Source organism: Dromaius novaehollandiae, chromosome 16, assembly GCF_036370855.1.
Source record: "Dromaius novaehollandiae isolate bDroNov1 chromosome 16, bDroNov1.hap1, whole genome shotgun sequence".
Classification (NCBI taxonomy): Eukaryota; Metazoa; Chordata; class Aves; order Casuariiformes; family Dromaiidae; genus Dromaius; species Dromaius novaehollandiae.
The window spans coordinates 5,067,962-5,080,510 of NC_088113.1; the positions used below are offsets into that span (position 1 = coordinate 5,067,962).

The window sequence follows — 12,549 nt, forward strand, 5'->3', positions numbered from 1 at the left end:
CAATTTTGTTGTCTCCTTGGGAAAAGTTGTTGTAGTAGCCCTTGCACAATTCAGGATAGTCTAAGGCATTTCACACTTTCAGTTGCTGTGTTTTTTATCTGTTACTCTTTGGGGAGAGAGAGACTGCAGAGTTATTTTTCCTCTTGCACAAGATTACCTGGCGGTAATTTGTGTACACTGAGTGCTGATCATCTTCACCATCTGGAAAGCTCTCTTCCTGTTTTCTCTTTGAGCCCTGGTCTTCAAGATAGATGTGTAGTTATTTGGATTTTGATGTGAAACAGTGATCTTACCATCTTTAGTACTAAAGCTCTTGTGCTTTGAGTGTCCTAGATCAGGGTTTTAGTTTCTGCACTGAGACCTTGATGGTGAAGCTTTATAGCAGGCAGCTATTGAACATTGTTCTGTATCGTGATGAGAGAGGAGAAATGATCTGTTCTAAACTGGGTAGTTGGTTTTGAAAGGAATTAGATTTTTCTGCTGTGGTCTTCGGAATTAGGTGGCTGCAGGTAACTTCCCCTTTGGAGAAATAGTTGTTCCATTAGTCTGATGTCCAGTGCATGATATTCATTCAACTAAGTGTGGCATAAGCAGTTCCCCATGGTTGCTGCTTTGAGAGAAGTCCTTCATAAGAAATGCATTATGAAGGGGTTAAGAAGTTATCCCTAATTACGACAGCCCTGGTGTGTGTGTGTGTGTGCGCGTGAGCTTAGCCTCGTTGGTGTGGTGTGTATCAATTAGTTGAGAAGCTTGGTCATGTGCTATATGCTGCTACTAATTGTTCTTCAAGAAATTCTAAGAATTAGGAGAAACTCATTAATTCCTCGGGCCAGCATTTCAGGAAATCAATCCTGCAATCTGGTGGTCTTGTTCTTAGTCTTCATATTTAAAGTAGTAAGTCACAAGCTTGACCACTATTTATTTTAAAGTGGTCATGTGGGAGTTTTACCTAGGATGGCTGTTGGGATCACCCAGGCACTATTGGTCAGCAAGGGAATCCTGGAGTATAGTCTGACCCTCATCTTTTCTAGCCCTTCTCTGTCCCTAATATGTTGTCCCAAAGAATGTTTCTGGGGGTGTAGGAGACAACCGTAAGAAACCCTGATCAGGCAAGTCTTGAGTATTGCTGAGAGGCTTGGTCACAAGTCTTGATCTGACCCAGCACATTCAAAGAAGCAGCTCTTACAAGGTAGGTAGCTTTCCCTCTTGGTAGCTGACTTCTGGAGTCTTTCGTCTTTTCTGTCTCTTGAGTTTGTTTTTGAGGTGTTCACCTTTCTAGTAGTATTCTGCCTTTCATTTCTGCTTTGGAAGATTCTTGACTGAGCTGGAGGTTAGGGTGGGTGTGCTCATCTGTGCTGGGGTCCGTTATGGCTTGTTAGCCATTTTGCTAGTGGAAGATGAGGCTGCAACGCTGTCAGGAGCTGTGGCTGTGGAAGCAGGAGTATTGTTGGGAGAAGACTATATAGGTAAGTAACCTTCCCTTTAGGAGGCATACCCCAACCGTATTATAGCCTAGTGTATACCTTGTATACAATATAATGTAGGGAAATGTACTTGAGCTGGGAAGGGTTAATAACATCTATTTAAAGAACTGATGTGCATTGATATGAACAGATTTAAATCTTATTAGTATTTTGTAACTTTCTTTGTTCATTGTTTTGCATGGTATTTTCAAAACCATAATTTTGGACCTGAATGCCAATTTCCTATGTGTTTAACGAGCTTGCTATATCATAAAGCTTTTAATCTATTTTTTAAAAAAGCTAAAAGCTTCTTAACTTATATTACAATTTCACCATCTTTAAAGTATTTTATAACTACTGCTGTCCTTTGATTTGTTTCCATTTTATTTCTATTATCTTGCAGCATCTTTTATCCAAATTCTTCTTTCTTATAAATCTTGTAAGTAGGAACCAGTAGCTTTTCCTTAATTGCGGTCATGCTTTTCTTTTTCCATAATCCCATATTTTATTTGTAAATTCATTCTCATTGTCTCTTGTAGCTTTTGCACTTTTACTTGAAAAAAAAGACAAGTATTTTTTTGTGTGTGTTTTTGAATGGGGAGGATTGTTGGCAAAAGCAAATTAATCTGCCTGAATCAGTCCCATCTTTTCTGTACTTTAGTCTGTGATCATGTCATGAATTTCAGGACTTTGCACTAACCATGTTTTTTTTACTTAAAGCTTATTTTACAGACCTAGTGTTTGATTTGTATGCATTGTGCATGTAGTGTTTTTTTCCAACTATAGTATATTGCTGGATAGCTTATTTAGGACAAAAAATGGCTCATGGGAAGACGCATAAAGATTTGTGCTTATTTACTACTTATGCCCTGAAAATTTATAAAGTACCAGTAGGTTATACCAAGAATTTAAACACAAAAATTAAAAGTAGAGACTTTTCCTTAGGGAGTTTCTAAAAAATACCTGCCAATAAAATTAACAAGTATTGCAACCATCCAAGTGTTAATGGGCCTTTGCATGACCGTGATTGTGAATCTGATATCCCAGGTCTGAGATATAGAACAAGTTTTCTGGTTCTGGCAGAATTATGTTGGCTTGATTCTGTTAGGAACACGTATTCTCTGTTCTAGTTTTTAGCTTGTAAAATTTCTGGAAGTCAACATTGGCATGTGAAGCCTTAACTAAATAAGGAACATGCTCTTTCTGCTGTTGGTAATCCAAGAGTGAAATTGTTCTCTCATTGTCCAAGGGAAAAACAATATCTTTCTTGGTTGTCATTCGTGGAGAAATGATGAAGCTAGCAAAATGAGTAGCCTCTTGCATGTTATGCACGTGATACTGATGTGACAGTGGAGTTAGAAATCTTCCTGAAAATACATGACTTTAATTAGCTTGGATTATGTACAGAAGTATTCTACAGGAGGAGAGCCCAAATCTAGGGAAAGCCAAGTCCCGTTTAGATAGAGTGGGTTCTCTCGAGACTTTCTGAGGAATGTGCCGTGGAGTATCTGTTAGCGGCTAGGAGCGTGCCTACCTTCCTGGTAGCTGTCACCTGGACTAACTGCTAAAATTTCTTTGGTGATTTCAGGAAACCTGTGAGGAGAGAAGGACCAAATCAGAATAGTGACTTTCAGCAAATTTCTCTTTCTGATATAAGTCCTTAGAATTATTGGATTTTTGTTTTCTTTCTTCAAGTGTTTTCTGTTTACACGGCAAAGTTGGATGAAAACAGCTTGGTGTTCAGATCGCCAAAAAGCAATTAGTTGACCAGTTTTGTAATTAAGCACTTGGAGGTGACAGTGATATGATCTAAAAGTTTTGGGATATCTTAAGGGAGCCAAGGAAAGGTGGGGTTTTTTTTCTTTTTCTTTTCTTTTTAAGAGGAGAACTAGATGAGGAAGACCTTTTGGCTTCCAGACAGGGTAGGAAGATAATACTGGCTATAAGTGCGCTCGTTGCGACAAGTGTGCTCTTTGCGGCAGAAAGTTGGAATTTGCTTTAGAATTTGAAAGTTAGTTGTTGTTCCCTTACAGGAAAAAAAAGTTAGTTACCCCTCAAATAGTTTCTAAACAGAGATGCTGACTCAAATACAGTGAACTAACAGCTTCATAACTACTAAATTTGACTTGATCTTTGTGTCCAGGATCCCATGAGCCTATTTTACGTGCTGGCAAATACAGTGAAACGCTGTTTTTTTTTTCTCTTCCCAGCTATAGCCACTCAAGCTAGCGTGGAGTTTCGCCGAAAAGGATCACAAATGTCCACAGACACAATGGCTTCCAATCCTCTGTTTGATGCAAGTGAATTCCCAGACAACTATGAAGCGGGAAGGGCAGAGGCATGCGGGACACTGTGTAGGATATTTTGTAGCAAGAAGACTGGGGAGGAAATATTGCCAGCTTACTTATCCCGGTACTAACCTATCTTCCAGTTGCTTTATTGGTGTCGTTCTATGGGGCAGATGAATTTGCGGTGACTGACATTCAGTTGTTGGCTGAATCCTGTGTTGCCAACTTGGAAAGCCTGGTTAGCCTTAAAATGCCGTAGGGAGAGCTCCCTGTCTAAACTAGGTATTGATTTCCTTTCTAATTGCTCTGATCTCTGTTTTCGGGGGGTTTTAAGTTCCACTCAAAGGGAAGTCCCATAAATTGCCTCTTGGCTGGAGGACATGCTGTCTTTATAATTACTTTCTTGGCCTGTCTTTTTTTTTTTTTTTTTTTTTGCCATCGAATAGTGTTAAAATGGAAAAAGCATAGAAGTGTGCAGACATAAGAATAGTTAAGCTTTACGAGACCATGAGGGGTCTTATGTTGTCAAGTCCCAGTGGAATGGAATATGACGTAGATGTAGAAACCCACTGGGTTTAATGCTCCATTATTTAAGGCAATCGGTTTTGTTTCTAATAAAATTAGGCAATTCTGCCTGTCAGTGTTCCTTTTTTTCCTCATATTTTTATCCTCTTTTACCAAAAATCACTATGTTATAGTGCAGTAGCAAATCCCAGAGGCCGAGAGTTGAATTTCAAAATCACGACTCTTAACTGTTCACCTGCTTTGGTCACAGATGACCTCTAAACTACTGACAGATCAAAGTCATCTACTTGCTTAGGTCGTGCATGTTGCTGTATGGTACGTATAGGTAGTCTGTGTTTTTCTTGCCTACTCGGTGAGTTTCTTCATTTTTTGTAAGGCTTTCTCAAAATTATAAAGGCAATATTAGTATTCCTTAAAAAGAACTAAAAAAAAAAAAAAAACCCTATCTGCTTTAGAAAAATAGCCAGGTGAATTAAAAGGTGATTAAAAAAAAAAACCAAAAAAACCCTTTTTTATCCTTTGACATTATTCCCCTCCCCACCACCATTGCCCCCCTTTGTCATTTGACGTAGTTACGATAGATATGTTTGGTCTCGTTTTCCAAATATTGGAGTCTCTGATCGGAGGGTTTTTTCCCCCTCTAAAAAACTCTTTTTCTTCTGCACTGGGGAATTAAAGTCAAGGTCTCACTTACATCCTTGCGGAGGGGAGCACATTCCAAGCGCTGTTAGTAGGTGTCTGGGCTGCATTTGCAGCAGCTCGCAGTCCGTGTCTTGCAACAAGTCAGGTGTTTCAACAAACCTGTGCTTCGCTGGGTTTTTGCATGAAATAAATGCAACTTGTTTTTCTTTAAAGCTAGTTAGGTGTGTTTGCCTGTACTAAAATAACATAGGGGGATGCTCACGTAAGCTTTTCTTAGCTCTGCTTTTGAAACCTGTTCTGCTTTATAGGGAAAAGATCAGATAGTTGCTGCACGTTCTTATTCGTGTGGGATGGTGATGCTTTTTATGTGCAAGTAATTTAATCTTATCTTTCTTTGTCAGATTTTACATGCTTTTAATTCAGGGTTTGCAGATAGCAGATTTCGTGTGTCACCCCGTTCTTGCCAGTGTTATTCTAAACTCCCCTCCTTTGTTCTGCTGTGACCTGAAAGGGATTGATGTCGTGGTTCCTTATTTCATTTCGGCTCTTGAAACTATTTTACCTGACAGGTAAAATGCCATTTCCCTATAGATATCACAATGTGGGGAGGTGTTTATCATCTGGGGTCTCTTGTCATTCTTGAATAGTTTTCACTGGAGGAATTGTGTCTAGTGTGCCATATACTGTGTAGTATCAGTAATGCCCTTGGTTTGATAATGCTAAGAGCAGCATTTCAGAAGCTCTAATTTTTCATTGGATTTAATGCAATTATTTTTAAAGCAGTAATAGTGTTTTTTTAAAAAAAGAAATATAGGTAAGGTGTTACCTGCATATTCATTGCTGAAAAGTAGTATCTGCAAGAATAGAGAAAAGGAATGATTTAGCTTAAATACATTTAAAACCTACTTATTCTTAAATAAAATTTTACTGGATATTCATTAGCATCTGTCGCTGCTGTGTATTCATGGAGAGAGTAATTTTACACACCATTTATTGAAAAATAGAGAATTTAGACAGGGTGTTTAAGTTACAGTAGCTTTTCACACCAGAATAGATAACCTCACCATTGGAATTTTACAGATTTCTGGATATTTTGCTAAATAATATAAGGCACTTGATAGTACCCAGTGCATGCTTTCTGCACTGTATATCTTACGTATTGACACTGTGTTTTATTTTGAAGTTACTCATGAACTACTATCTATCTCCTGGGTTTAAAGTCGAGCCACTGTTTATTTTAGATAGATCTTATAAGTGGAAGAATCTACTAGTGACTACTGAAAAAAATTAATCTGTTTGCTAAGCAATTTGTGTTTTATGCAATATGCACGTGAGCAAATTCTGTGGATCGCTGATAATACCGGGGTGGTTTATGAGCAGTAACAAGCAGATAGGGGCTTGTGACTGAAAATTCCTGCTTTGGAGATGCAGTACATGAACAATAATTTCATCAGCTTATTGCTTTTACATCCAGCACAAAATCCTTAGCAGGTGATGGTTCCTCATACTTAGCCTATGTCAATTGTTGTATTGCTGCTGTTGCAAAATGAGGTTCAGAACTAGAAAGAAATAGCTACACTGTAGACTGTAAATTATTTAAGACCACTGGGTTCCTGTGTTTAATTTGCACTGAATTAAGTTTGGTTCCAAATTCCTGTAAAAAGTTGATTAACTTTATGATGCTTTGATTTGCAGAGAACTCTCAAAGTTTAAAATCTATGTAAACCCCACAGAGTTAAGAAGAGCTTCTATTAATATCTTGCTGTCTTTGTTGCCTCTCCCTCATCATTTTGGAACCATAAAGTCTGAGGTAATAATTTTACAAATTTATTTTCTATGATAGTTTATTTATAAGCATTAGCTTTTTTCCAAGGGGCTGTGTTATAAGCAGTGGTGTCCCTCATCCCATGATTAGTCCTCACTATCCCTGAATAGGCAGGAACAGGATTGATCTTTGTCTGCCCTCTGGAAGTAGTGGGTGTGATACCTTAAAGCATCAGAAGAAAGCAAGCCATATTTGTGCGCTTTAGAAGTTAAATTTCTTAAATTGAAAAAGGAAACCAATACCATGCTGGTATGCTTAGTGTAAGTATGAAATTAATCTCTAACTGATACTGAAATAAACGTGTTTTTTCTTCAGGTTGTCCTAGAAGGAAAATTCAGCAATGACGACAGCTCAACGTATGATAAGCCAGTAACCTTCCTTTCCTTGAAGCTGAGGCTTGTGAATATACTCATAGGAGCTTTGCAAACTGAAACAGATCCCAACAACACTCAAATGATACTAGGTTATTTCAACTTTCTTTTTATTGATTGTGTCACGGAAGTGTGTCTTAACTAATCTTAAATGCGTATGATAAGCCAGTAACCTTCCTTTCCTTGAAGCTGAGGCTTGTGAATATACTCATAGGAGCTTTGCAAACTGAAACAGATCCCAACAACACTCAAATGATACTAGGTTATTTCAACTTTCTTTTTATTGATTGTGTCACGGAAGTGTGTCTTAACTAATCTTAAATGCGTATGATAAGCCAGTAACCTTCCTTTCCTTGAAGCTGAGGCTTGTGAATATACTCATAGGAGCTTTGCAAACTGAAACAGATCCCAACAACACTCAAATGATACTAGGTTATTTCAACTTTCTTTTTATTGATTGTGTCACGGAAGTGTGTCTTAACTAATCTTAAATGGAAGAGTTGAGTAACGTGGGCAATTAGTTATGTGTTGCTTTGCAAGGATAAGGAGATGAAATTCCCAGCAAGTATAATCTCCTTCATGGTATGGAAACACCTTTAAAAAGCCTCACATTTTTATTAAAGTAATTTTTCTCTCCTCTTTTTACAAATGAGGAATAAAAGTTGAAAAGTAGAGATAGATATAAAGCACATTCTAGCAGGAAAAGTAAGTGATAGCTAAGAATGGAAATGCAAAAATGTTTTTTAATATTGGGAAAAATTCTTGACTAATGGGTTACAGGGAACACTTTAGTTTTTGGCATGATTGAACTTAGGAAAAAAGTCAACAAGTTTGGTAACCGTTGCTCCAGCATTGGCAGAATACAGATGATATTTGTCTAGCACTGTGTAAGCTGTCAGACAAATGCTTTGGAATAAAGTCTGGAGATGTTGTAGTATTTTGGCAACAAACTGTTCCTTGAGGTGGTGGCTGTATTGACATTTAAATACTCAGAAGATAGTTAGAAGCTGAAAACTTGAATAGTGCATTATCTGTTAAGTTAGGTGTATGTTCAGACAAGTAAAACATTTAGTTGCCTTACCTACCATTTTTTCCTGTTTCCCCCCTCTTTATTATTTATTCATTTATCTTAATTAATTAATCTTTATTATTTAGAATACCTTTTTCCACGTATTAAGATTGTTTTTTCCCCCAAAAATAATTACAATACTTTTTTCCTTTTGACTGTTAAAAAAGAAAACAAACTTGCGGCCAGGAAGCGTCTGGTTGTTCTGGAAGGCAGAGAGCCTATCTGATTGGTAGGAGAGGGAAAGAAAGGGGCAGGAACAGTGAAGCGAAGGGAAACAAATCCAGTCTGCATAGTCTGGAAAACTTCCTTTGAGTGGCCGGAACAGTTCCTTTACTGCTAGAAGACCAGGGGAGAATAATTTGGAAGAAAGATTTATAGCCACTGTGGTGCAGAGAGGATGTTTGCTGTTTCAGACTGATCCCCTAAAGCAAGACCCACAAGGCTTCGGTGGGTTGCACAACCTTGAACTGTTGGGGCCATTCTGTTAAATTACATCCATGCGTTCCTGTGCCTCTATGGTGCGAATTGGTGTTTGCACCCAGCTAGGAAGATGCTCTGACCACATCTGCCTCAGATGGGTTTTAGCATGACGTGGCTTTTCCGCTGTGTCGCATACTGGTCCCTTTCCCCATAGGCTCCTGTATTCATATTGCTAAGCTCCAATTGCCATATGTGATGTTAGGTCCTACCTGCTTGGCTTGAAGGTGATTCATGAATCTCCAGGATGGCCGGACTCTCCTGGCACCTGCCACCAGCTTCTCAACAGAACAAATGTTTGTTGCCAACCGCTCGCTAAGCCTTTTACAGGCCACTGTGTTTCCCTTCATGCGGCAACTGGTGTTTTCACAAATGTTCATTGCTGCAAAAACAATTTTTTAATGCCACCTGGCACCTGGAATGCATCAGCAACTTTAATTTAACATAATGCCTTACACTTGTGAGTAGTCATCTTTCCCAAGCTGGGTATTTCTGTTTACCCGCTGACTAATTTCAGTGCGGCGTGGTTGGTTAGTCCTACACTTGGAATTTAAGCTTTTTCAATATAGTATTTTGGGTAATAATGGAAAAAAAAAAGCACAAAAAGCATGAAACCAGGTATTGCTTCTAGATAAAGAGAATTTCAGCATATCCCACTGCAGACTGTGTGCCGGCCTCATGATTCAGGGAGGTAAAACTTTTGCATTTTAGCTAAATTTGGATGTGATGACTTTTTATTTTGGTAATCTTTGGTTTTGGAGATCAATGATGCACATATTGGCCTTGCTCTCGGCAGTAATACCTAAGTCCCAGTAAAGATAAAGCTCCTTGTGCTAGAATGGGTCGGTTCGCTTAACTAGTCATTGGTCTGCGTGAGAGCAAGCGGGATGCCTCGTGCTAAGCCGTTCTGCTGAAACTGTCTTAGAGTTGCTGCCTGGACCAGACATTATTCACTTTATCGTCCAGCAGGTTGCTAGCTGTACCAGGGGTTCGGTAAGACCTGGGCATGTTTTCTTTGCCAGTCACTAATTGCCCGTTTGCTCCTCCGGGTCCGATGGAGGGAGGGAGCCTCCTCGAGCCAGATGCTGTCCATAGAGGTTAGCCCAGGCCGGTACGGTTTAAATCCTTGAGCTGGTGTCAGAGGATGCAGAACTGTGTTAATTATCTAACAAAAACTTTCTTTAGTGGTGGAATCCATAGATGTCCTTAAATGTAAATTGGAGTTTTTAAATGAGCAGAATCTCACTGGAGATGGGAAGAGATTCCAAACCCTTTCAGTAAAACAAGAATCCTTCTGAACCGAGGAATTTAAGAAATCTATGTTCAAAGTACTTTTAAAATAGCTGAAGGCAGCATCTCTTTTATCTCAGCTATCGTTTGCATCAAATGCCAAAGCCTGAAGCCAATCTTGTGGTTTATAAAACTCATGGCAGAGGTCTTGTATGCAAAATCTTCAATGCTTCTCTGTAAATTTTAGCAGTGAATATTCCACTGTTGTCTTTAAGTGGTTATCTTCTTGTATTTGATTCTTCAGGTGCAATGTTAAACATTGTTCAAGATTCGGCACTGTTAGAAGCCATTGGCTGTCAGATGGAAACGGTAAGATTTTTTGCTTATTAAGTCTTTACTGTTTCAGAAAGAAAACATGTTACTCATTTTATCTGCTGCTGCAAGATGTGCAGTTATTTGCTTTAGGTTTGATCCTCTTATTTTTCCACTGTATCTATGAGCGCTGCTCAGAAAATCTTATCATCACTTAAAAGCGACTTTTAATTTGCAGAATGGTGGCGAAAATAACCTCTTTAAAAGCCACAGTCGTACTAACAGTGGCATTAGTACTGCGAGTGGAGGCAGTACGGAGCCGACAACTCCGGATAGTGAGAGACCGGCACAAGCTCTTTTAAGGGATTATGGTAAGGAACTATCTATTTCTGAAAAACTGTGTCATTATATCGCAGGTCGATGTGTGTGGGTTCCCCCCCATGTAGGTTTTGGCTAATATATCAGTGTACATGGGTGTTTTGAAACCCAGGTGGATAGCTCCTGAGTTTATTACCGAATTGTACTCATATGTGTCCTTGGTTAGGTTTTAATCCTATTAAAGGACTCTTCTGTTAATGTTTTTAAAGTAAGAAGAACTTAAAGGCTTATGAAAAAGGAGGCATTAGCAAACTGACTTTATCGTCTGTTTTCAAGATGTTTAATTTTTGTGAACGATACGGGGATAAGCCTACAGGAACTGTAAATTAATTGCTTCATTCATTTTTCTTCCAAATGCTTACCCGACTTTTGTAACACCCTTTCTTAAACTGTATTTAGAAAGCATTTGGGGGAATTCCTGTTTCTTGGGGTTTTTTTAATAGAAAAGCAGAATGTTTGCATATGTCATTTGCTACAGTGTGAGAATTTTTTTATTAACTTTAGTTTGCCGTGTCCTGTACTGTGCATTTTTGAACCCTTGTAATAAAATCCATGTATTACTAAATCTGTGTGTGGTAAGCTAGCTGAATTTGGAGATCCTGGAATCTCACTTGCTCCTTTGGTCTCTAGTAATTTAATTGATATTAACCAGGTGAATGTGATAACAAATAACAGTGGTATGTTCTATTATAGGTATAGGTTGAAAATTCAGTTCTTGCCAAGCAAAAATGGATTTTTCCCTTTAGCTTTCTAAGTAATGGAATGAGGGAGATCAGCAGGAAAGATTTAGTATGTTCTAGGGATTCGCATAAATATGTTAGTGCTGTTCCTGCAGGATTTATTTGTTTGAAAAAGTTAAAATGCTGTTTTTCAGCACACCATTTGACTTGCATGTTCAATTCATTTGGGTTTTCATAGGCAAGTGCTTTTGGCATCTCTGTGGATGTAAAATATCCATTTGTAATGTTCAAAGTTATCTTTTATATATTTGAGTTATTGACTCTTTTTAAACCATGATATAACTTGAAGGATTAGTTTTCTAATATATTGACCCTATACTTGTGAGTCATTGATTCATTTTTACTGGATTTTTTAAAAATTTCCCGTTCACACAAGGTAAGGGTATAAGAAATTTATGAAAGCAATTTCTACATTTCTGCTGGATGCTTGAAGGGAAAATTGAAAAATAAGATGGTCTATTTTTACTGGTTAACTCTAGCTGACGTTTGAATCTGCTACTAGCATAACAGAGAGCGTTGTACTTTACTCCTGAGTGTTAAATATGATGATTTAAGCTTTAACAACCCTAATAGTTCTTTTTATAATTAGGGAGTCATTCAGCAGTTTGCCTCTAAAACTGGTTAATTTGCCTACTTCCAGTCTTGAAGTATAAAGTTCTTAATATTTTGAAACTAAGAACCATGGATACTAAAAACACATTTTCTGTTTTTAATTTTGTGCTCTAGAGGTGCAAGAAAATTAGATGTGGAGAAATAATTGTATCTTTTTCTCTAGGATTGATTCTTTCCATACCTACGTTTATATACATAATATTCTTTCTATACTTAATATTTATGAAGAGTTATGGGTAACTTCTGGCATAGGTATTTGAAGTTACATATACTTTATTTGTACGTTACTAATGCTTAAATTCTTCTGGGATTGCAAGACATTGCAGCAATTTAAGTACAATAGCAAAACATGAAGTTAGTTCTGTTGCTGAAATGCAGCAGTGCTGTGACTAAAATGTCTTTCAGAGTAATAATTCAACCATGTACAAATAGCAAGTCCAGTAAAATGTTTTTCGTCATTAAAAAAAAAAATAGTTTTGAGATAAGAAGCCAGTCTGAATGTAGGTGTATAATATGATGATAACGCAAATCAGGGAATTGGCCTGTGTAAAAGTGACCAAATTTCTAGCTTCCAGGATATGTGTAAATTTAATTTATGTGCTTATTGTGGCTGCTTT

At 37.9% G+C, this 12,549-nt stretch overlaps 1 protein-coding gene across 1 annotated transcript in view; it reads left to right on the forward strand.

The window, feature by feature from the left end:
• RALGAPB (Ral GTPase activating protein non-catalytic subunit beta) overlaps positions 1-12,549 on the forward strand; it is a 71,833-nt gene that overhangs the window by 29,456 nt on the left and 29,828 nt on the right. The window contains exons 10-16 of the mRNA XM_064521349.1: positions 1,867-1,902; positions 3,674-3,875; positions 5,320-5,487; positions 6,614-6,728; positions 7,059-7,206; positions 10,195-10,259; positions 10,441-10,573. Of these exons, the coding sequence (XP_064377419.1) occupies positions 1,867-1,902; positions 3,674-3,875; positions 5,320-5,487; positions 6,614-6,728; positions 7,059-7,206; positions 10,195-10,259; positions 10,441-10,573 (867 nt within the window). The remainder of the gene's footprint in view (positions 1-1,866; positions 1,903-3,673; positions 3,876-5,319; positions 5,488-6,613; positions 6,729-7,058; positions 7,207-10,194; positions 10,260-10,440; positions 10,574-12,549) is intronic.